General features: G+C 33.6%; 2 protein-coding genes across 6 annotated transcripts; one reads left to right on the forward strand and one right to left on the reverse strand.

Annotated features, from left to right (window-relative positions):
- Nucleotides 1–1,760: 1,760 nt before the first annotated feature.
- LOC139490277 (PI-PLC X domain-containing protein 3-like) lies at nt 1,761–10,931 on the reverse strand. Its single transcript, XM_071277121.1, has 3 exons — nt 10,733–10,931; nt 5,713–5,842; nt 1,761–3,057 (listed from the first exon to the last, which is right to left on the reverse strand). The coding sequence occupies exons 1-3, from the start codon at nt 10,820–10,822 to the stop codon at nt 2,216–2,218; spliced, it is 1,062 nt and encodes a 353-aa protein (XP_071133222.1). The 5' UTR covers nt 10,823–10,931; the 3' UTR covers nt 1,761–2,215.
- Nucleotides 10,932–13,599: 2,668 nt separating this feature from the next.
- Nucleotides 13,600–22,328, forward strand: LOC139487841 (uncharacterized). 5 transcript variants are annotated; one of them, XM_071273000.1, is made up of 2 exons: nt 13,600–13,687; nt 21,060–22,328. In XM_071273000.1, the coding sequence occupies exon 2, from the start codon at nt 21,190–21,192 to the stop codon at nt 22,054–22,056; it is 867 nt and encodes a 288-aa protein (XP_071129101.1). In that variant the 5' UTR covers nt 13,600–13,687; nt 21,060–21,189; the 3' UTR covers nt 22,057–22,328. The 5 variants fall into 5 exon arrangements, with proteins under 5 accessions (XP_071129101.1, XP_071129098.1, XP_071129099.1 ...); XM_071272997.1 differs by lacking the exon at nt 13,600–13,687 and adding an exon at nt 19,724–19,838; XM_071272998.1 differs by lacking the exon at nt 13,600–13,687 and adding an exon at nt 20,596–20,727.
- The last annotated feature ends 1,601 nt before the right edge of the window (nt 22,329–23,929 follow it).

Here is a 23,929-nt window from a genome sequence, read left to right on the forward strand (position 1 = left end):
CCTGAACAATTTGAACCTTCATAAACAAATTTCGTAATGTTGATGTACAATAGTTATCAAAGGTACCGTAAAATCAACAACTGTTTAACCTTTCCGCTGACTTACTCTTGCTGAGGGAAAAGTAAAATCACAAATATGTATAGTTTTGTTATAATTGATCCAGGGCCTCAATATTAGTGACTTTGTTTCACACTTGATAAAAAATTGTGTCATGCAGATAACCCTGCCTACTAACCTGACATCGCTGAAAAATAACATAGGGATAAAAAGCAAGTTGTGGCTATCATTGTTTTAATCGTTATAAATAGAGAAAATCTGAAAGGAAAACATATGTTTTGAAAAATGAGCTCTACCAAATGTCCATGTATACGTCAAAACTGTTCTTCAAACAAATTCTTATAGGAGTAATTGCCCACAAATGACAAATTTTACGATTTTGTCTCAATATAGGGATAGTAAGCTGGCGTTAACTAACTTATTCAAAGCTTTATATTTTAGAAGGTAGAAAACCTGAATGCTTCATACTTTTTATAAAGATGCCTTATGTTATGAAATTTCCGTCGGTCATATGTCCATTGTCCTTGACCTCATTTTCATGGTTCAGTTACTACTTTAAAAAAAAAAGTTAAGATTTGTTTGTAATATTAATTTCTCTATTATTATAAGTAATAGGATAACTATATTTGGTATGTGTGTACCTTGCAAGGTCTTCATGCCCGTCAAACAGTTTTCACTTGACCACAACCTCATTTCATGGATCAGTGAACAAGGTAACGTTTTGGTAGTCAATTCCATATATCAGATACTATAAGCAATAGGTCTAGTAAATTTTGTGTATGGAAGATTGTAAGGTGTACATGTCCAACTGGCAGGTGTCATCTAACCTTTACCTCATTTTCATGGTTCAGTGTTTATAGTTAAGTTTTTGTGTTTTTGACTGTTTTTCTTATACTGTATGCAATGGGTATGCCATATTTGGTGTGTGGAATGATTTAAGAGTTACATGACCAACTGGCAGGTGTCATTCGACCTTGACCAGATTTTCCTGGTTCAGTGTTGATAGTTAAGTTTTTGAGTTTTAGTCTTTTTTTATAATACTATGTGCAATAAGTCAACTATATTTGATGTATGGATATATTTTATGATGCCCATGTCAGTCTCGCAGGTTTTATTTGACCTTGATCTCATTATTGCGGTCATTGCTCAGTGTTAAGTTTTTATGTTTTGACTGTTTTCTTTAACTATAAGCAACAGGTCAGCTATATTTGTTGTATTGAAGGAATGTAAGCTGTACATGTCTGTCTGGTATGGTTCATCTGACCTTGACCTCATTTTCATGGTTCATTGGTCAATGTTTAGTTTTCATGGTTAAGTCTGTTTCTTAGAAACTATAACCAATAGATCAACTATACTTAGTGTATTCTCTTAGTGTATTTCTCGTTTGGTTTATATGACCTTGACCTCATTTTCTTGAATCATTTTAAGTTTATGTGATAGTTGTAATAAAACTTTATATTTAGGACTATCAACATAGTATCAATAGTAAGTAAAGAGGACCAGACATTTCAGCATGTGCACTCTTTTTTTTCCTTCATATTTGCCTTTTATAATGAAACTATGCTATTTAGAGAGAAACCTTTTCTGTTATGCCTATTTATGATAGATAAATAAACACTCTTAATTACCAAAATGATCAGCAAGTCAAGATCTATTAATATGTAAAAAAAAAACTAAACAGACCAAAAAGATCAGTTATACAAGATCAACAAAACAGAGATTTTTGTCATTGTCTATTCTCGTCTACAATGTTGGAGAGTGTTCTTTGTTTGGTATGCCCTTAGATCACCAATGTGCGCGAAAAGGCTCTTAAGAGCATCTAGTTTAATCTAGTAATACAACAACTGAAGGTTATACGAGACCTTTACACTTTGTTGAAATCTAGTAACAAGATAAACTATGATGGTGGTGATTTTTTTTAATTTCCCTCTTATAAATATTTTACCGTTCTCATTTTATGATAAATGAGAAGAATTGGGTGTTTCCAAACATATATACGTGTGATGAGTAAGTTAAATCAACACATCGACATGCTGACAATTAAAAAACACCAGTGTAAATGATTAAATTTTTAACATGATATAATAATGTGTTTCCAGGAAGGTGTAAACTTTATGTTTTATCTTTAACACTTGTTTATACAGTGCTGTTGCTTTGTTTATAGAGATTTATTGTTAGCATGTATAACAGTTTTAATAAAATCATGTTCTTCAACGAAATCCGCAGAGATGATGTTAAACGGAATATTCGGACGAGATTTTATCCACTTCACCATAATCTCTAATATTGGCGTGACAAATTCATGAAGATTTGAAAAACTTTTCACTCTTTCTAAGTAGTAATCATCTTCGAAGGGAGTCAATATTCCAGGCCACACAACTATAATATCTTTTCCAGAAAGGTTTTTGTATTCATGTAAGAGATTGTCCACCACTAAATATTTATTTGATGTAGATGGCCACAAAATATCAACTTCATCACGAGACCATATATGCTCGTGGTCTTTACATTTATTTGCACTACCATACAATACTATTACACGTCCGTTCAATTCCCATAGTTTTGACAGTGTTATTTTACTTACAGTCATATTATTATACAAACATTTTTTCCTATTTAACATCATTTCATTGAAAGATTTTTCAATTATCGTACAAAGGGATCTGTGATTATATTTTCTCATATTGTAAAAATGATTGAAGTCCAAAAGGACTACTTCCTTCTTATTTTTATCAAGAAAGCTCCGAATGTCTTTCAGGTACTCTTCGACCGTTTTATGGCTGAACAGCCCGTGGACAAAATGAAAATCCCCTGTCACAGGGTGCTTTATAGTCCGGAGATCAAAGTATCGAACGCCAATCTTCAATTGCTCGGTAAAATCTAGGTTTTGTGTTTTAAACCATCTTTCGAACTTTTCTTCGGCCAATTCAATGTATGAAGTGAAGTCGATTGCTCTTCCATTTCCCGGGTCAAGGTCGAATGATGCAGAATCATGTGATCCTACCAATGAAATGCAAATAAACATAACTTTTAACTAACTAAACACGATTACCGTAATAGTCCAAGTAAATGCTTGCTTATATATATATATATATTTATCTTACCTCCTATAGATTTATAGAGATTGGTTAAAGGACTACACGTGGTGACTATGTATATTTAATATAGGGCGTCCTAAAATATATAGGGTTAGTTACCATATGGGGTTAGTAAGGAGGTTCTTCCCTTTCAAAACAAAAAAAGATGCCACAACCCTTTATAAAAACAACACGGTGTTGAAGAAAAATCTAAAAGGATTCAACAGACGAAGAAATTGAAGATGAAAGGTTGAAATAAGTTCTTAAAACATAATTAAAGCTAACAAGTTGTTATTGTTGGCATTACAGAGTTACTTCCCTTTCAAAAAATCAGGGGAAATCTAAAAGGATTCAACAGACGAAGAAATTGATACATGTAATAAACGATTGAAACAATTTCATAAAACAAATTTAAAGCTAAAACGTTGTCATTGTTGGCGTAAGTTTTCTGTATAGACAAATGGAAGTATGATCTTTATACTAAGCATTGAAGACTTGATCACTTTGGTAGGCTTAGGATGCTAGTCAAAATACCACATGTGAAGATAGTCGGTAAGATAAATTCGTTACACGGTGTGCTAATGACCTAATACGATATATATGGGGTCAGTAAATCCCATATGGGGCTTCCCTCTCATTCAATGTGGAATTAACTGACTTCATATATATCTTATTAGGTCACTAACACATTAGATAACTAATAATATAGATAGATAGATAGATAGATAGATAGATAGATAGATACGACGTATGTCAGTTTCATTCTTTAGGTTTCTGTGAACATTTTTATGTTCTGTTCTCTTTTTTCTTCGGGCCATGACATTACCTATTTTTGCTTTGCATTATCCTTGTCGATTGGTATCGTTTCTCTATATTTTTAACCAGTAAACAACAATCATTGTACTGTTACAGATATTAAGGTTCTACTAAAGTCAAAATAACTTCATAAACATCTAAAATTTGGCTGTATTTTTCAACCTATAATGAATAAAGTCCTAAACTATGGAAACATATCTTCATTTAATTGTACTTACATATACACACAGTGTAAATTGTTAATAAACTTGAAATTGTTATGTTGTGGCCAAACCGGTTTTTGGGGACGAAGACTGAATTTTCAAAAAAATCTGGATGCCTGCTAAACGACTTAATTTGTTTAAAATTGGTATGGACGAATATTGTAACATGAAATGCAGTACAAGCTAATGTTGATTTTTTTAGAAAATGTGTTTATTTACGAGTGTCAGGCAATTTTATGTATCTAAGTGAACGGATTTCGAAGGTACAATACAATAATTGGACAAATATGCCATTGAAACATATTTATTTGACAAAACATTAGCTTGTACTGCATTACATGTAACAGTATTCGTCCATACCAATTTTAAACAAACTAAGTCGTCTAGCAGGCCTCCAGATATTTTTGAAAATTCAGTGTTCACCCCAAGAACCGTTTTGGCCACAACATAACAACTTCAAGTTTACACTGTATGTATATGTTAAGTATTTTTAAATGAAGATATGTTCCCATAGTTTAGGACTTTATTCATTATAGATTGAAAAATATAGGCAAAGTTTAGATGTTTTTGAAGTGTCCTATACTTTGACTTTAGTGGAACCTTAAGTGATCATTAGTTTTTAAATGTGTCTATTTATTATTTTCTCGTTTATTGAACTAGGCTTTTTTTTCTCAATGATTGTTCAATGTGGTTACCATTGGTAGATGGCATTTAATGACCCCTTTACCGTTCTTCAGTTTTATTCACGATTCCTAAGTATGTTTTGTTAATTCTCTGATTTTCATATGTAACTAGTATGAGTTTAAAGTTCTAAGTTGTGGTGATGGAATTATCAGAATGATTAAGCAGTTGCACCTGCGATTTAACAATTGCAAATGTGTGCTCTCTTGTTTCCTTTTCCTTTTTTAATTTCCAAAAATATGAAGAGAATATGGAAAAATATGACTGGCGTATCAGATTATAAGCTTAGCTTGTTTTCTAACTATTTTGATCTGAACATCACTGATGAGTATTGTGTAGACGAAACGCGCGTCTGGCGTATCAAATTATTAGCCTGGTACCTTTGATACTATTTACACCACTGAGTCGATGCCACTACTGGTGGACATTTCGGCCCCGACGGTATAACTAGCCCAGTAGTCAGTTCTTCGGTGTTGACATGAATACCAATTATATTGTCATTCTCATAAATTTGCTGTTTGCAAATGTATGAATTATTCGAAATACTAAGGATTTTCTTATCGCAGACATATATATCTTTAGCGGTATTTGGCACGTTTTTGAATTTCTGGTCCTCAATGCTCTACAACTTTGGCTTTATAACTATTTCGATCTGAGCGTCACTGATGAGTCTTATGTAGACGAAATGCGCGTATGGCGTATCAAATTATAAGCCTGGTACTTTTGATAACTAATACATAGCATCTTCATCATATTAAATTTTCCTAGTATTTCAAATGACAACAGACATTAAATTGAAAAGACTTATAAAAGTGAAAATATCAATAACCATGTTAGCATTAAAAGCTACTATCTTACACTTTTTATGTGATTGTTACCTGGTATTACAAGATCTTTCATCTGGGTTTGCTCTGTAACGTCTGGCGAAAGATATTCCATCCATTTTTCAGGGTGTTCCTCTGGAAGACATTTCCCGACTTTAATGCTCATTTTTTCATTACAGGATACCTGTAGATTAAAAAATATATATATATAACTCGTCCAAAATAACAGCCCAATAATATTAGATCTGTAAATTTGCGTTAGCAATTTTTTTGTTTGTTATTCCCTGGCCGGGATTTGGACTCAATTAAATTTGCTTCTGCAATATCGTTGCACCAAATCGCTATGCACTGTGCCCAACGCGCTAGACTACTCGACCACCTACGAAATTGTTATATATATATATATTTATATACAACTCGTCTAAACATCAACCCAACATTGTTAGATCTGTAAATTTGCTTTCGCATTTTTTTTGTTCTTCCCTCGCTGGGATTCAAACCGATGCTAGTGAGATATCGTGACACCAAATCGCCTGCACTGTAGCCGTCACGCTAGACCACACGACCACCTGGGCTTCATAAAAATGAAGCTTTCGGTGGCCGGGTGTTACCTTTCCACGTCAGTTTTAATCTAGCGTCGTACTACAGTACATGATATAAAAGGCATGAAGATGTTATTCTTACAGATCAGCTAAATTATCTATAGTAAAGGATCCTATAAATTAATGTAAGATACAGTCACAGAAAATAATTATATATAAGTACGTCTGAGCCAGTGACAACTGTACAATAGATTTATCCATCGGATCACCAGCAGTGATGATGATACATGACTGTGTACATTGTGTATATACTACTCGTCTAAACATCAACCCAACAATGATAGATCTGTTAATTTGCTTTCGCAAATTGTTTGTTCTTCCCTCGCCGGGATTCGAACCCATGCTACTGAGATATCGTGACACCAAATCACCTGCACTGCAGCCCTCCCTCTAGACCACCTGGGCTTCATAAAAATGAAGCTTTCGGTGGAAGGGTGTTACATTTCCACGTCAGTTTTAATCTAGCGTCGTACTACAGTACATGATATATAAGGCATGAAGATGTTATTCTTACAGATCAGCTAAATTATCTATAGTAAAGGCTCCTACAAAGTAATGTAAGATACAGTCACAGAAAATAATTATATTTATAAGTATGTCTGAGCCAGTGACAACTCTACAATAGATTTATCAATCGGATCACCAGCAGTGATGGTGATACATGGCTGGGTACATTGTGTATATACAACTCGTCTAAACACCAACCCAACAATGTTAGATCTGTAAATTTGCTTTCGCAATTTTTTTGTTCTTCCCTCGCTGGGACTCATGGGTTCGCTAAAAAAGGAAATTAAACAATAATAATGATTTTCCGATTTACGATGAATACATAGAAATCCGTTTACTAACAGTTCTGCATGCATTTGGATTAAAAAATTACAGACAGTCTACCCTCTCGGTCTTAATGATAATATCATGGGAATTGGTAATATATCTAGAACCGATTCCGTTAACATTTTGGATATAGTTTCTAAAACTGTTCGTAAAGAATTATATTTCGGACCAATCATACCAATATTTCGGACCAATCATACCAATATTTCGGACCTAATTTCTATTTAAAAAAAACAACGGCAGACATTATCTGTTAACAAAACTCTGTTCATTACCGGTTAATAAGTTAAATAAAATTTTGGAGGATTGCAACACAATTTCATATAGCAGTCCTAAGCATGAAATTGTTCAAATTATTATGGCATATTGTTATTCTAAACTATTTCCCAAAATTGATCGCCCTGAAGATCATAAAAAACATTTTATTAAAATAAAGTATGTCAATAAAGGTTTTGATTTTGTAAATATTGCCGGTATATTTAACGACCATTCTGTTAAAGAACAAATTCCTGGATATTTTGACAATACTGAGCTACCTCTTATTTGTTATATTTACAAGAAATCTACCCGGAAATTTGTGTTTAATTATAGTCAACTGTGTAAAGATGTTAATATCAGTGAAAATACACCTACTTCATGTAATTGTAGTACCTCCGAATATATTTATGGACCCATTTCCCATGTTATAACAGGAGATCTTAACATCGTTCAAGACCGAGAGTTAAAATAATTCCTCAGTAAAGGACCTAAATATCGTCCCCCGTCAATTATTAATTGGAATGAGTGTCGTAATATCATCCACGACTCACTCCATACTTACTGTATGAAATGGATAAAACGGGAAAAAGCTGACAAAAAATCTTTGGACTCTTTTTTAAGTCAGTAATGAAGATAGTTGATATACGTATTCAACATTTTAAAGAACATTTTACTCTTAACAAAAACCACAAAAAAACTATTTCTCGTATCAAACATAAACTAAAAGAACTAGCCAAGAAATTTGTTTTTGTCCCGGCCGATAAAGCTGCTAATAATATTATTATTGTTTGACGTAAATTTTACATTGAGGTTCTGAAAAAAGAAATCACCAATTCACCAACATTCCAACTGACTCCATTTTCAGAAAACGACATCTGTAACAAACATAAACTTTTAGCTACCGCTTAACAAGCAGAGCCAAATACAATGAAAGTCCCAACTATGTACTGGTTTCCGAAGCTACACAAAACACCTTACAAATATAGATTTATTTCGTCTTCAAGCCATTGTTCCACTACTAAATTGTCTATTCTTCTTACCAGCACACTTGATACAATTAAAAACCTGATAATAAATTGTTCAAATAAGGCCTTCGAAAATAGTGGAATTAATTACTTTTGGAGTGTCAAGAACTCGTTGGAAGTACTTGATAAATTGCATGCTTATATTGGTGATTTTAAATTTTCTACCCTGTATACCACATTGCCTCACATTCTCATTAAGAAAAAATTCACACACCTAATTAAATGGACATTTAAAAAGTCAGAATGTGAATATATATGTTCAAACTCTTTTAGGTCATTTTTTAGTAGCAATAAACAAAAAAACTATGTCAATTGGACATGCTTTGATACTATATATGCCCTTGAATTTTTACTAGATAACATTTTTGTTCGCTTTGGGGATTCCGTATATCGTCAGATTATCGGAATTCCAATGGGGACTAACTGTGCACCACTTATTGCGGACCTGTTTTTGTATTGCTATGTGTTACAATTTATGACAAAAATAAGCAAAGACCCATCGAAACAACATCTGATAAACAAGTTTAATCATACTTTTAGATATTTGGATGATATTTTGGCTCTCAATAATGACGAATTCAGTATGTATATTAAAGAAATTTATCCTGTTGAACTTACTTTAAATAAAGCTAATACTAACAATGACTACTGCCCTTTCCTCGATCTTGATATCTATATCACTAACGGAAAGCTGAATACTAAAATTTATGATAAAAGAGATGATTTTTCATTCCATATCGTTAATTGTTCATTTTTAGATGGTGACGTTCCCTTGTCACCATCTTACAGTGTTTATATATCTCAACTTGTACGATTCGCTCGTGTATGTAACAATGTTTTAGATTTTAACGAGAGAAATTTATGTATTACTGAAAAATTATTACACCAGGGTTTTCGATATCACAAACTAGTCAAAACATTTACTAAATTTTATCATCGGTATAAGGACATCATTCGTAAATATAGCTCAACATGCAGACTTCTTATACGTTCAGGTATTTCACATCCAATTTTTTATGGAAATATTCTTTATAAAGCACAAAGGTGTCAGTATTCACCTCAAAAACTAACAAAACATTTGAATAGACTTATTAAGAAGGGATATAGTTACGATACTGTTGTCAGGTCATTAAAGATTGCATATTTTGGCGTTAATATTGATTCACTTATAGGGTCTTTGCATCGGAACTAAACACATTTATTCAAAAACCAGTTGTTGGCATGACACGGGTTATATTCTTCTCATATATGTTATGATGGTATGATACTAAAACCCTAACGGGAAGGATTGTGCCTGATGTTCATATGATGAAATCATAATCTTTCAGTCAGTTTATAAATTGAAGTCTGGAGCTGGCATGTCAGTTAACTGCTAGTAGTCTGTTGTTATTTATGTATTATTGTCATTTTGTTTATTTTCTTTGGTTACATCTTCTGAAATCAGACTCGGACTTCTCTTGAACTGAATTTTAAAGTGCGTATTGTTATGCGTTTATTTTTCTACATTGGCTAGAGGTATAGGGGGAGAGTTGAGATCTCACAAACATGTTTAACCCAGCCGCATTTTTGCGCCTGTCCCAAGTCAGGAGCCTCTGGCCTTTGTTAGTCTTGTATTATTTTAATTTTAGTTTCTTGTGTACAATTTGGAAATTAGTATGGCGTTCATTATCACTGAACTAGTATATATTTGTTTAGGGGCCAGTTGAAGGACGCCTCCGGGTGCGGGAATTTCTCGCTACATTGAAGACCTGTTGGTGACCTTCTGCTGTTGTTTTTTTTCTATGGTCGGGTTGTTGTCTCTTTGGCACATTCCCCATTTCCTTTCTCAATTTTATACATGTATTGACACGTTGTTATATAACATAATAATATATTTACCCGGTGTTTGTGGTGTGTTGCTGCGTCCTTGGTTTTCAATATTGTGTATAAAGTAAAATCACAAAAATACTGAACTCCGAGGAAAAGGTGTTAGATTAGAGCGTGTATCAGATACTGCTGTGTATCTTTTGTTCTTTTTCTTTCTTTGCCATGACATTGTCAGTTTATTTTCGACTTATTAGTTTGAATGTTCCTTTGGTATGTTTCGCCTTTCGTTTACAAATACTTTTGTTTACATTTTCATATTTTCCCACTATACATGTACTTTTTACCAATATTATACATTTTTTTGCTGCGGTTGTTTGGGTTAAATATAAGCAAATTTTAAGTACTACTCACTGATTTATAATAAATATTAGTATTGAATAAAAATAGATGTAAATAAAATCCGGTGTCCCTCTAGTCCTGATCGACATTTAAAAAAATAATTTTTGTTTGCCTTGAATTTGAATAGTGTGTACTTGGTTAGTTTCTTACCTTGAATAAAACAAAACGATACCATGATGTACAACTGCCAATTATAACTAATACAGTCAAAAGAAATACTTTGATACGGAATAAAGACATCTCAATTCAAAACAATGCTGTTGTGTTCGCATATTGCACGAAACATATATGACAGTTCATATAAATATGAACAAAATAACTGTTAACACGGTTAGGGCCAGTGATTCAATTTCGATTTTGAGAAGTGTGTCTTGCAAAATCGATGCAACATACTATGTGCAGTATTGAATTGAATAAGATTACATCACACATTGTGTCGACAGATTTGTTTTTGGGGATAAGCAAAGGTTTTATGTTACGGGAAAATTGGGAATATTAACTATTGTACTGAGCAAAAATATAAAAATAAGCTGATGTAATGTGTTTGCCAATGTGACATCAGTAGGAATATCCGCGTCGTACGACCCTTAAAACTCAGACGTCGGACGCCAACGCCATATTAAGGCCTGACCACGGAGGCCAACGCCATATAAGACCCTTAAATCGGGACACGAATATCATACCTTAGGGTTGGACCATGTGACTCTGACCTCGAGACGCCGACGCCATATAAGCCCTTTAATTCAGACACGAACACCATACCTTAGGGTTGGACCATGAGACTCTGACATACCTAAATGTTGGACCAGGCTACCCTTCAAGGTGGACACTATAAGTGACGTCACACCCTTGAAAGTGGATAAACACTCTCCCACTACCAGATACAAGATCTGGTTCAGGACGGACTTGAGACCTGCTACACATACATGTAGGTGGTTTAAGATTGATATTTTTATTTTAAAACGGGGTCAGATCCTTCATAGCTAAACGCTTTAATTGAACACCTTTATATCCCCTTTATTTAACCATAAGCCTGCACTACGTCGTAAAATGAAAAGTGTATGATGCACAAGTAAGGCTTTTATTTTGAAAAAAAATAGTGGCCATTAAAAGGGCCGTTGTGAAATTCCCATATATGATGGGACCATTGTTAAAATTGTTACATAGTGACCGACCATCTCCATATAGCCGCTCACCTCGTTGGTGGAAACCCAGGTACCATCGGCTCTATAGGTCACACCAACCAACTCCTTAAATTTATAGGAAAACTTCCGGAATCCATCAGCTCCCTGCTTAGTTTCAAAGGCCATCATTTCTTTACTATTTAAAGGCAGCTTGTTCCATTATCTCTTCATTCCAAAACAGGGATTTCAATGGAAATACTTCCGAATTGACTTCTACATTGGTAATAAAAATGTGGCGTCTTGCAATATAGAACTTTGTTTTAATGCTTAGTCTGCACCCAACTATATGTTTATACTTACAAAAAATGTATCCAACAACACCAAATACAAAGTAAAAGGTAGCTATAAATGTAATTATTCATAAATATTTCGGAGAACAGATATCCTTCCACACGATCACTGCTGGTGATCCGATGGATAAAATCTGTTGTAGAGTTGTCACTGGTTCAAACGTACTTATATTATATATATATACACACACATATTTGGACGAGTTGTATATACAGAATGTACACAGCCATGTATCACCATCACTGCTGATGATCCGATGGATAAATCTGTTGTAGAGTTTCACTGGTTCAGAAGTACTTATAAATATAATTATTTCTGTGACTGTATCTTACATTAATTTGTAGGATCCTTTACTATAGATAATTTAGCTGATCTGTAAAAATAACATCTCCATGCCTTGTATATCATTTACTGTAGTACGACGTTAGATTAAAACTGACGTGGAAAGGTAACACCCGGCCACCGAAAGCTTCATTTTGAAGCCCAGGAGGTCGTGTGGTCTATCGCGCCGGTTACAGTGCAGGCGATTTGGTGTCACGATATCTCAGTAGCATGGGTTCGAATCCCGGCGAGGTAAGAACAAAAAAATTGCGAAAGCAAATTTACAGATCTAACATTGTCGGGTTGATGTTTTTAGACGAGTTGTATATATATACACATATAGTAACTTCGACAATGTGTAGTTTGACTAAGCTATGCTAAACAAAATGTGGGTACAGAAATTATCAATGCGTCAAAAAATGGCCTACGCTTACAGAAGAAAGGTATGAGAAAACTGAATAATGTAAAATAACACTTACACATTCAGTGTATTTGGAACACTATTCTGCATTGGTATAACTTCAACGGGAATGTACAAAAACAAGAAATTGGAAGATGTAAATAATTAATGAAACTACGAGCTACTGCTCACTGATGATGCACCCGCCGGCCAATGAAGTTGTTGAGTGATGAATCTGAAAACCCATCACCCGGTATAGCTGACTATTAAAGTTTTGGAACCAAATATCAGAAATCCTTATGATGTATTTTCTGAGAAAGATGCAACGAAAAATGTTCATGGGACAGACGGACGGAAGTGACAGACAGACAGAGGTAAAACAGGAGATCCGAAAAACGCATGGGGTAATTAAGGAGATGTGTAACCAACCGGGACCTGAATGTTTACAGCTGAGAACTCACAAACATTTATTGATAATATTACAAGTGCTTTGAGCAGTTTCCATGAAACTTTGGTGACTGGTTTCTACCTATTAAATTAAACCTCCTTTAATTCTTTTTTATTTATAAATTTATAACATTGAGGACTTATGGAACTTTATTCTTTAAAAAGCGTCCAGCATATCATGCGCTCGTGGCAGTCACCTCTTAATTATCTAATCATTGACAATTTGGAAACCTTTTCTCTGATTTAGACTAATTGAACGAAAGAAAAGTTTCTGATTGTCAATTTGGATATCTTCATATTACTTTGATTTAAGTATATTTTTATTTCAATTTACTAACTGTTGTCTCATAAATATAAGAATTCTTTTATTTTGTATTACAGACCCCTGGATGAGCCCAGATGAAAGTTCAGTCCTACACCTGAAGGAAGACGGTTTCATTTTAGTTGCCAGATAATGATGATGTAAGTATTTGCTCATTACAATTGTATTTGAAACTTTGTTAAAATTTGTTACATAATAAAAAAATAGTTTTCAAATTGGTTGGAGAAACAGCTTGAAAATTAGTTTTCAAATTAGTTGGAGAAACAGCTTGAAAAATCATTACAAATTAGTCAAAAATATCTTTTTCAAATTTATACTTGAATGAAATATATTTTATAATTTATACAAGGAACGTATATATACTGTACCAAGGTTTAACGGTCAGATTATTTATACAATATTGAAAACATAACATTTATGAAGCCATGATGTTTATTTTTTATTGAATACATCGCATAATATTACGACTATGTGTTATGACCAGCAACAACTTTTCAAAAAGCTCCGTCTTACATGGTAATCATATGGTCATCTATATTCTCCCGAAAAAAAGCTAAAGAGAATAAATTATATAGTGTCACCATTGTATGATATACTGTTTTGGCAATTAATGCCATTACGCCAGCATGTTTCTGGAAATTATTCTCAATCGACAAAAAAATATATTTCTGCACATAAACTTCTTCAAAGTTCTTAACAGCTTCCAGGGACTTGAAGGACCTCGTTCCTTCTTTATCAAACATTTCGTTTTGGCTATTTGCAAGCAGTAATTTCAAATTTCTTTTCCAATTTTCTCCCGTAATTTTTAAACACTATGTCCCGAAATTTTTCAAAATATTATTTATTTTACTTTATTTCACATAAACATAAACAAACAAAAAACAGATGACACTCAACGACTTCACAGGTAAATGGGAAAGCGGCAGGCGTCCTAATAAACACCTATTAAACACCGAATATTGATGTGTACCATATATGACTGTGCCCCCAGTTCATCCAAATCTCGCATATTCTCGTATGAATTTCAATTAAACGCTTGACCCACTTAGAATTCTATAGGTCGCGAACAAGCTTTCCTGAACTAGAGTATTGCGTCGTCAAGGGCCATCAAGGGACCGTATCAAAGACGTAGATAACAACCTGTTAAGACCTGTATAAATGACCGAAAACTTTAGAGACGTTCCGAGGATTTTATTCTGACTTCCGGCCGAGAGATATCGAGTGGCTCATAGACACATCCAAAACTCGCCAATATATAAGGTTCATGCAAAAAAAAACCCGAAATTCTAAGTAAATTCAGAACATGTAACCAACCATACTTTGTTTAGAGAAAAATATACTTTATAAACTCCAGCGATATACTTAATGAATTTTATACTTAACTGTTTTGCTATTCTCGGTTGAAATTCGAACGTAGAGTGTATATTTGTAAATATCTAAATAGTTACAGAGAAAAACCATTAGTTTTTAAAAGCGTGTTTATTCTTAAAATGTATTGATAAAAAGGTTGACCCCTTCTAGTACATGCATTCAGTCATACTTATTAATAATTTGTACATAGTACATAGTACATTGCATACTACTTCTTCATTCACGTGCACAAATGATGCGATTAATGTTTCTTTTTTGTTTCTATATTTCGGGGACAATTTGCTCCGTTTATGATACGTAAATTCTTAAGCCAAACGCTTAGCTCCTGTGTAACTTTCTGTATCTTCGTTTTATAGCACGAAAACACTAAAAGAGGAATATGCAACCCATCATAACTTTTTGTAATTATTACAAGTGTGGACACAGATCAATGTGGATAATATGTTTGAATGTTTGACGGTGTTTTCTGATTAAAAAAAATCTGTTCCCCCCCCCCCCCCATAGTGTTCCACAGTAACAGCCATCTTCAATATCAGACCAGTACCAAACACTAAAAATGTGTAGTGTTGGTTTTTTTTTCAATATTTGGGTTTTATGTTCAAGATTATCTTGGAGGAGACACTTTTTGTACACAATATATGGATTACCAAATGATTCTGTTAAAATGAGATCCACTACTTTACTTTTGGATAAAAAAAAAATACAAAAAAAATTAGTAGAGGAACACATAAGCTGCATTTCTACATTGTTTGTAATTTTGATATGCAAGAAGGTTTATAAGAACCTGTATGTATGTTCTTCTCGTATGGTTCTAATTATGTCCATTGTGATGGGCATTTCTTACTTGGAACACTGTAGTCAAGGATCATCCCAGTATCATTAGTGAAAGATTCCCTTTACATGTTCGACATTGTTTCTTAGATGTCTAATAGTTCAAAGTGATGATAATACCTGGCATGCACATGGGGCTAGATGAGCAAGAAAGTACACTTCTGGTGTATCACACATACATTTTAATTCTTTCTTTGAAATTGTCTTTATCTTAGATTCTCCATGGCCTGATTGAAGTTATATAAACATGATAAAAGATACCAGAATGAAATAATTTTAATTACATGGTATATCCAATTTATTTGTTTATGCTAAATAGATTATTACAAATAGTGTACACTATAAAAAATATGAATAAGGTTTTGCAGAATTATTCTTGTTTCAGGTTTTTGGTATGTGGATAGAAATATAAATGAAACTTGTAGGATGCTGTTTTGTTGTGGCCATGGTATAAAAATAAACGGTGCTGTAATCCGTCAATTAACATCAACACAAATTAAAGAACCTTAGTGAGCGCGCTCACATACCCCACGCCCCCACATTGTCACTGGACAAATAAAATAACTGTAAGAAAAAAATTGAATCATAATTTCCTGTCAATAAGCACATCAACATAGTATGTCCTTATTATCTAAAAAGTTTCATGAAATTCTGTTGTGATGTTTCAGAGGAGTTTTGATGACAAACTGTTGCATTAGTATATTGAGGCAAATAAGTTCAAAGGGGAATACCTCCTAGAAAAAAATTGGAATCATAATTCCCTGTCGATATGCACATCTACATAGTATGTCCTTATTATCTACAAAGTTTCATGAAATTCTGTTGTGTGATTTCAGAGGAGTTGAGATGACAAACTGTTGCAGTAGTATATTGGTGCAAATAAGTTCAAAGGGGCGTAACTCCTAGAAAAAAATTGAATCATAATTTCCTGTCGATATGCACATCTACATAGTATGTCCTTAATATCTAAAAAGGTTTCATGAAATTCTGTTGTGTGGTTTTAGAGGAGTTGCGATGACAAACTGTTGCAGTAGTATATTGAGGCAAATAAGTTTAAAGGGGCGTAACTTCTAGAAAAAGAATTGTATCGTAATTTCCTGTCGATATGCACATCTACATAGTATGTCCTTATTATCGACAAAGTTTCATGAAATTCTGTTGTGTGGTTTCAGAGGAGTTGCGATGACAAACTGTTGCAGTAGTATATTGGGTCAAATAAGTTCAAAGGGGTGTAACTCCTAGAAAAAAATGAATCATAATTTCCTGTCAATATGCACATCTACATAGTATGTCCTTATTATCTAAAAACTCCTCTGAAACCATACAAAGTCAGAAATATTTGTGATATGACGTATAAATGTAATGTCTTGTACTTCCTAAATTTGTTTTTGAAACAATCTTTTTTTCCACAGAAAATGCCAATTTTTGAGAAAATATCTAAATTCGGAGACCGTTATCTATCCGTGTCTTATACGCTTTCGCATGCTCAGTCGATGTACTGCCCGCAGAATTTAACTTTATATATAAATAATATAGGACAATGGTGTAGATTAAAAATTACACCATTTCAGGCCCTTTTGTTTTCCACATAATTAATATTACCAATAATTAAGAAGTTGCGGGTCGAATCCGATACCAATTCCAATAGTATATTTCACAAAATTACCTGATCCCTGTTACATAATCTGTACATTCCGCCTCTGTCAGGCGCACAACCAAACGGTGTATTGAGGATTTGCTATAAACATGGGTAATAATCACACCTGAACTTCGTCATTATACAGGGAATAACTGTGCAGCTTATAATCAGCATGACTTTACCAAATGACAATACGAATTCTAAAAATCCAGGCTAAAACTAAGGGGTATATCTTTTTCATCCGTTTTATCCGGTACGCTTACGTTAGGTGTCCGTTTTATGCGTTACTCGTCCGTTGGATGTACGTTCGACATCCGTTCTGTCCGGTACGTGTCCGTTTCTCGTACGTTGCATATCCGGTGTGTGTCCGTTATGCATCCGTTACACGTCCGTTTTATTCAGTCATTACATCAACGGACTCCCAACGGATAAATATTTTGTCAACGGACAACTTTTATTTTCATCCGTTAAGCGTCCGTTCGTGCTATCCGGTAAGGTGTGACCGAGGCTTTAAGTAATGATATTTTTTGTCTATTTCGATTTTACCAAGGTGGATATGCTATAGCAGTGTGACCAGTATATTAGAATCTAATAGGTCGGTAGACTATTTGCAACCGCATTTAAATTCCGCCATTGCATCATCACTTCAAATAGAATTAGTCGGTTAAACCATGTGATTGAAAACAATAGACTGAACAGGTTGTTAACACTTGCAACTATTAATAGGGTCAAGCAACATTTTCGAAATGATAAGTTCATGTAAGCGTTAATTTTGTTACAGTTACGAAATTTTAGTGATATTGATCCAAAAACATTAAGCCGGTAATGATCTAAGTTTGCGAATTATGTTTGCAGTTTTCTTGACATGCATTGTGACGTGTCATCGTATTTATTTTATATTAGAAACCATAGCAGTTATATTAGAAAAATATCGCATTCATAAATTTTTGATATTAAAAAATCATCGCTATGATATAAGACAAATATCGCATTGATATAATAAAATATAGCAGTATCTTTGACTTATAGGTGATTTTGGCTTAGCAAACAATTGAATTCATCTCAATTGCATTCCACTGAATTTGCTACATGATATTTATATAATGTGTACATCTACAAATGAATAATCGTGCATTCATGTTGCATTTATTCAACAATTCAATTTTCTCGTTTAAATACATCTTGCTTGTTATTACATAAAATAATTCATGGAAATTATACACCAGACGTATGTCGTGTTAAATGTCACCCAGTTTTAAGAAAAAAGTCATTTCTTTATACCGAGAAATTTGCCTTTCTTCGTACAAATGCTAACATTCGTCTGAAATTTCCCACAATGCAACTCGTTGATATAAGACAATATCGCTCGTTGATATAAGAAAAGTTTTTATCGAATCGCTTCTTCCATAGACTGAAATATATAAAAGATATTACTGACACTATGCTTAAATCGCGCAAAATAGCAAGTTTGTTGTCCCCGAGAAACCAGCTCGTTTTCGAATTATTAACCACTAGAAAATTAACGATACAGTGGAAGCAAATAAAAAAAAAACAAGCATACGATTTTGCTGCGTTAGAACCAGAAGTCAGAAAAAGCCAAACATAAATAAAATACAAGGGGGAGGGGCTATATAAGATGAAAGGTTGTTAAAAGAGTAGCTAGAACCAACTACAATTAATTCTATCAGAAAGGATTTGGACTTAAGATTTTAATTTAATCATTATTATAAAAGAGGGACGAAAGATACCAGAGGGACAGCGGCAAACTCATAAATCGAAAATAAACTGACAACGCCATGGCTAAAAATGAAAAGGACAAACAGACAAACAATAGTACACACGACACAACATAGAAAACTAAAGAATAAACAGCACGAACCCCACCAAAAACTAGGGGTGATCTCAGGTGCTCCGGAAGGGTAAGCAGATCCTGCTCCACATGTGGCACCGTCGTGTTGCATATGAGATAACAAATTCGGTAGGTCACATTTATGAAAGGGAAAGGGATTGTAGTTACGACGTAAGGCCGTTTAAAGTCAAATGAAAAGAAGCAAAAGAAAACAATTTAACATCTAACATGTTTGTCACCATCCGTGAGCCGAAATGCGGAATACCAAGTTGGTCTATATCTAACTATAAATTAAAAATCTTTCAAGCTTATATCTACGTTATCAACGTACACACCGTAGTAACTGTATTATTAACCGAATTTAAATATTCGATGTACTAGTCGAACGAACAATTGCTATTCAAAAGGTTAAAGACAATGACAGATAAATTATAGTATTGTTGCCTCTTCAATGTGGTATTTCTTTAAATATTGAACTCCATTTATTTAAACACCGTCAATTTAAAATTAGAGATAACATCCCTACCCGAATATACTTCAATGGAGGGATTATGTTGTGAAATTAAATAAACTATGGTATTCATCATTTTAGATATTGAACGTAAGTAATAACGAAATGTGTATTTTGAGAATTCTTCTGTAATAGTTTCTTGTTATGATGAATATACCAGAAGATACAGCAACACACCTTAACGAGTTGACAAAAAGGACATCTACAGCTCCGTTACCATACGATCTTGCTAGACAAACATAAAAGCTGTAAGCATGGTAATTAGGTACGGCAGAAATTGCACCGAGTCTTGACGAGTTGTAAATTCAACAAATATCTGACAATATTTAGCATCAAATTTTCGTTCAATAAATAAAAATATATGCAAAGCCAACTGTATCCACTGACATGATTAATTTAACATCAACAAGTATTATAGAAAAATGGAGAAAGTGGGAAAGTAAGACAGCACTAACGCACCAACAAGTGGCGAGGTAAGACTTGACTGACATTCAAGGGACCAGATCAGACTATACTTCCACATCAACAAGTGGCTAGGAGAAGTTTTTTTCTTTCTTTTAAGTTATACTAGTCATAAATTATTCTTTATAAAAAACCGGAATGTGTGTATGAAAAAAATGTTCCACTTGGAATAAGGTCGGTGTCACAACAACACAGCGGACCCACAACACAAGATGACAAAAATAGTCAGATGTTGATTTTTAAAATATGAGACCTCCAGTTAGACATACATTTTGAATAACTTAATCATTTAATTAAGTTTAACAGATAACGATGTAAAATGTATAAAATTGTTTTTGTCTTTGCGTACCCTGATCTAAATTATACAAACAAAGCGACCATTTACTCGGCATTGTGTTTTTGACAAATGTTTGATATTAATAACGATAACAAGTTAAATGATGTCAAATATATTTCTGTCATGTCTGTGTAGGAGAATTTTCTCATGCCTTGATGGAATGAATTTATTCAAAAATCGGTAAGACTTATAATGACTCTTTCCGATGAAGACTGAAGCAGCGAATGGTTCTTTTATGTCGGTTGTAAAATTAATTTTAATACTAAGTACGTCTATCAATTAACTGCTGAACTTAAAATCATTAATTTCTCTAGTAAACTTCTCTCTTCTGCAACTTTAATGAGTGTCCATTGAGATGCATGATTAATGTTAAAATTAATTTATCAAAAAAAATAAAATTTTTATAAGCTTTATAAGCAAACAAGACAGGGGATAATATCAAACTATAACAACCGCTGTATGTGCAGGTTTATTTAATTTAATTTAAATTTATCATTTTTTTTTTTTTTTAGAAAATTACATCATGAACACTTAGCTACCAAGGATTAATGTGATGGACGCGTGAAGATAATCTTACATCATAAAATTATACCAAACAGAATTATAGTGTCAGATTTTTTCAAATACAAAAGAGTCACCAAAATGAGTAAAATAATGAAAAATCACAATTTGCAGACTAGAAAAAAGGGTGTGATGAAAGATATTGAAGACTGGATAAATGAAAAACACAAACGTGAAGGAGAGAGTGATTTTGATGACTTTATGAATCGTAGTAGTCATAAGGATTCTAGAATGTCGGGAATACTTCCAGAGAATGTTACAGAAGAACGATTGCTGAGATCCAGACTGTTTGAACTCGGAAATGAACGTTATAAATTTCTGGCACGATTTACATTTGAAAAACAGCAGTTTCAGGATAAGAAAGTCAAACGAATCAATGCAATGAAAGCACGTGTTATGTCAGCGTCGTCTGCTCCAGGTCGTCTTGGAACATCCGTTTCACGACAGTCGATAATGTCGGAGAAAGGTGACATGAGATTACGTCGCTTTAACGATGCCGAATTCTATGACACAGGAGAAAGAGATCTCCCTTCACGCGCAAGAACTGTTCATTTCATGCCATCACAATCAAGAAAACCAGAATGCCGAGTTCTAAAAGCTTCTACGCCCATGGGCTATCATCATACAGGATCAAAACTAACTAAGACAAATAAGTTCAGTAAATTTGGTGGCGCTATACCAGGACTAACTAACGATCCAAGGTATTCATTTTTGGAAAAGTCTTTGTCTCCAGCGTATGTTGAAGGTAAAAACAAAAGATCTGTTCGTGAAATTGTCAAGAGTATCGAGTCTTTACATAAGCTTCCAGGAAATGGAATCAGAAAAGTAGACATGGGTGCAAAAATTCAGACTTTTGTGAAGGAATGCAAACTTTCGTTTTCAGGTGTTGTGAAGCAACAAATGATAGCTCGACGTTTAGTGAAGAAATCTTCTGAAATAACTGTATAGATCTGTATAGTAAAAAGATTCACATTTAAAGTGAGGTTATATTAATTATAATAAAGAAAACTTTGTCAATGAATTCTTGAATTATATGCTGATGAGAAAAGACAATTAGTTTTCCCTTTTTGAAAATGTCAGTATGTTGGTTGTGTGATAAAAAATGGAAACAAAATGGCAAAAAACAACAAACAATAACAGCAAGGTAGATTGTGACGTGCTTAATGGGAAAACCAGTATACCAGTATACTTTATAGAATAAAAAAATATAAAAAAAAAAATAGTGATATTATGTACTCTGGAAAAGTAACCTAACAGTCAGTCTACTTGCGTTTAATTTACGTCATTGCCCGTGTCTTTGGGTAAGAGATCGTAATCATCTACGAGAGTTCACCACTCAAAAAGTTCTATAATCGTGATTCTTTTCAAAGTCGTTCACCAGAGACTTAATAAAAGTAAGGCAAGGTCTATTTTGTCGGCTCTGATTAAATTGTCTTAATTCAAGCCGGCAAAATAGCATATTCTTGTAAAAATGGCTATTTTACCGACACTAGATTTTTGTAGTCAAAATGACGACTAAAGGCAATAGACATTTTTGTAGATCTTGTATATTGCAGATCATTTTCTGTTATGTACATTTCAAACCAATCTATAAAAGTTTTCTAGATAATAGGCAAAGTTAGCCAAAAAATGTTCATCATTTATTAAAGGGAATTAACTCTTATCAGGGGTGGATCCAGGATTTTGGAAAGGGGGGGCGAAGTTTTTTAAAGATTGCCGATCGGAGCGAGGCGAAACATTTTTGGGTCCTTTTTGGGGCTAAAAAACATAAAATAAGTGTAATATGTACTTTTTAAACGTTTCCTGGCGTGGTGCATGTATATTTTATAGTTGCTGTAAAGTGTAAGGGTTGGACATTTTTGATGCTGTACTCTCCCTATTAATTGTCTATCACAAAATTATAGTATGGATCTTAAGCTATGTACTAATATAATTGATGTGGGATTTGTCAGTAAAAAATAAACATGGAAATTCTCGCCGGTTTGTTGTAAGCTAACTTAGTTATCATAACCTTACAGATTTTTTGTGGTAAACAAGATAAGACTATTAGATGAAATTTACAATACGACCGACACGAGTCAAAAAAGACAAAGTTATTGTCAAACGAGCAGTTTGTATTCAAATGTTTAGTTGATACTTTCCACCCAACAAAATTACGGGAAGTGAGGGGTTCCAAATCATCCAAATGCTACGAATGATTCTGTAATGACAACGAATTTATGAATGACAGTCGACAAAGTCACACCCAGCAGGGAGGTAACAGTCTGGTCTTGAAAAAAGTATTCAATATACAAGTCCGGCGAAACAGACATTCCGGTCAGACATGCAAACCCCGGCTACAAAAAAAAATCGCCCGTGTTTTATTCATCATGTTCATTTAAGGCTAAATAGGTTTGTTGGAAATTTCCGTTTCTAATAGCAAACATATGGACAAGTCTCTATAGACTATTACACTCTCATGAAAACACCCTTTACGCCCCCTCTGAATCCGCCGCTTCTTATAACAAGGCATGTTGTGACATCGACTTTATTTCAAGTGGAACATTTTTTTCATATAATAATGACATAGTGTCTATAAGGGAATATTAAGGGAGTTTGCTTCTCAGTTTCAACGTAATTAACTTTTCAAAACACTAGTTTATATTGATAGAGGGTAAATTAAGGAATCAAAAGAGCAAAAAAAAAATATATAGGTCACCGTGCTTGTTTTCGAGATATTAGCCATTGAAATTTTGGCGGGAAAATATTCTCTCTTGACTTTTCATAGCTTTATCATTGACAAGTTTAAGTTCTCAAAAACTATTAAAAAATAATTAAAATT

The sequence above is a fragment of the Mytilus edulis genome, chromosome 9 (assembly GCF_963676685.1).
Source record: "Mytilus edulis chromosome 9, xbMytEdul2.2, whole genome shotgun sequence".
Classification (NCBI taxonomy): domain Eukaryota; kingdom Metazoa; phylum Mollusca; class Bivalvia; order Mytilida; family Mytilidae; genus Mytilus; species Mytilus edulis.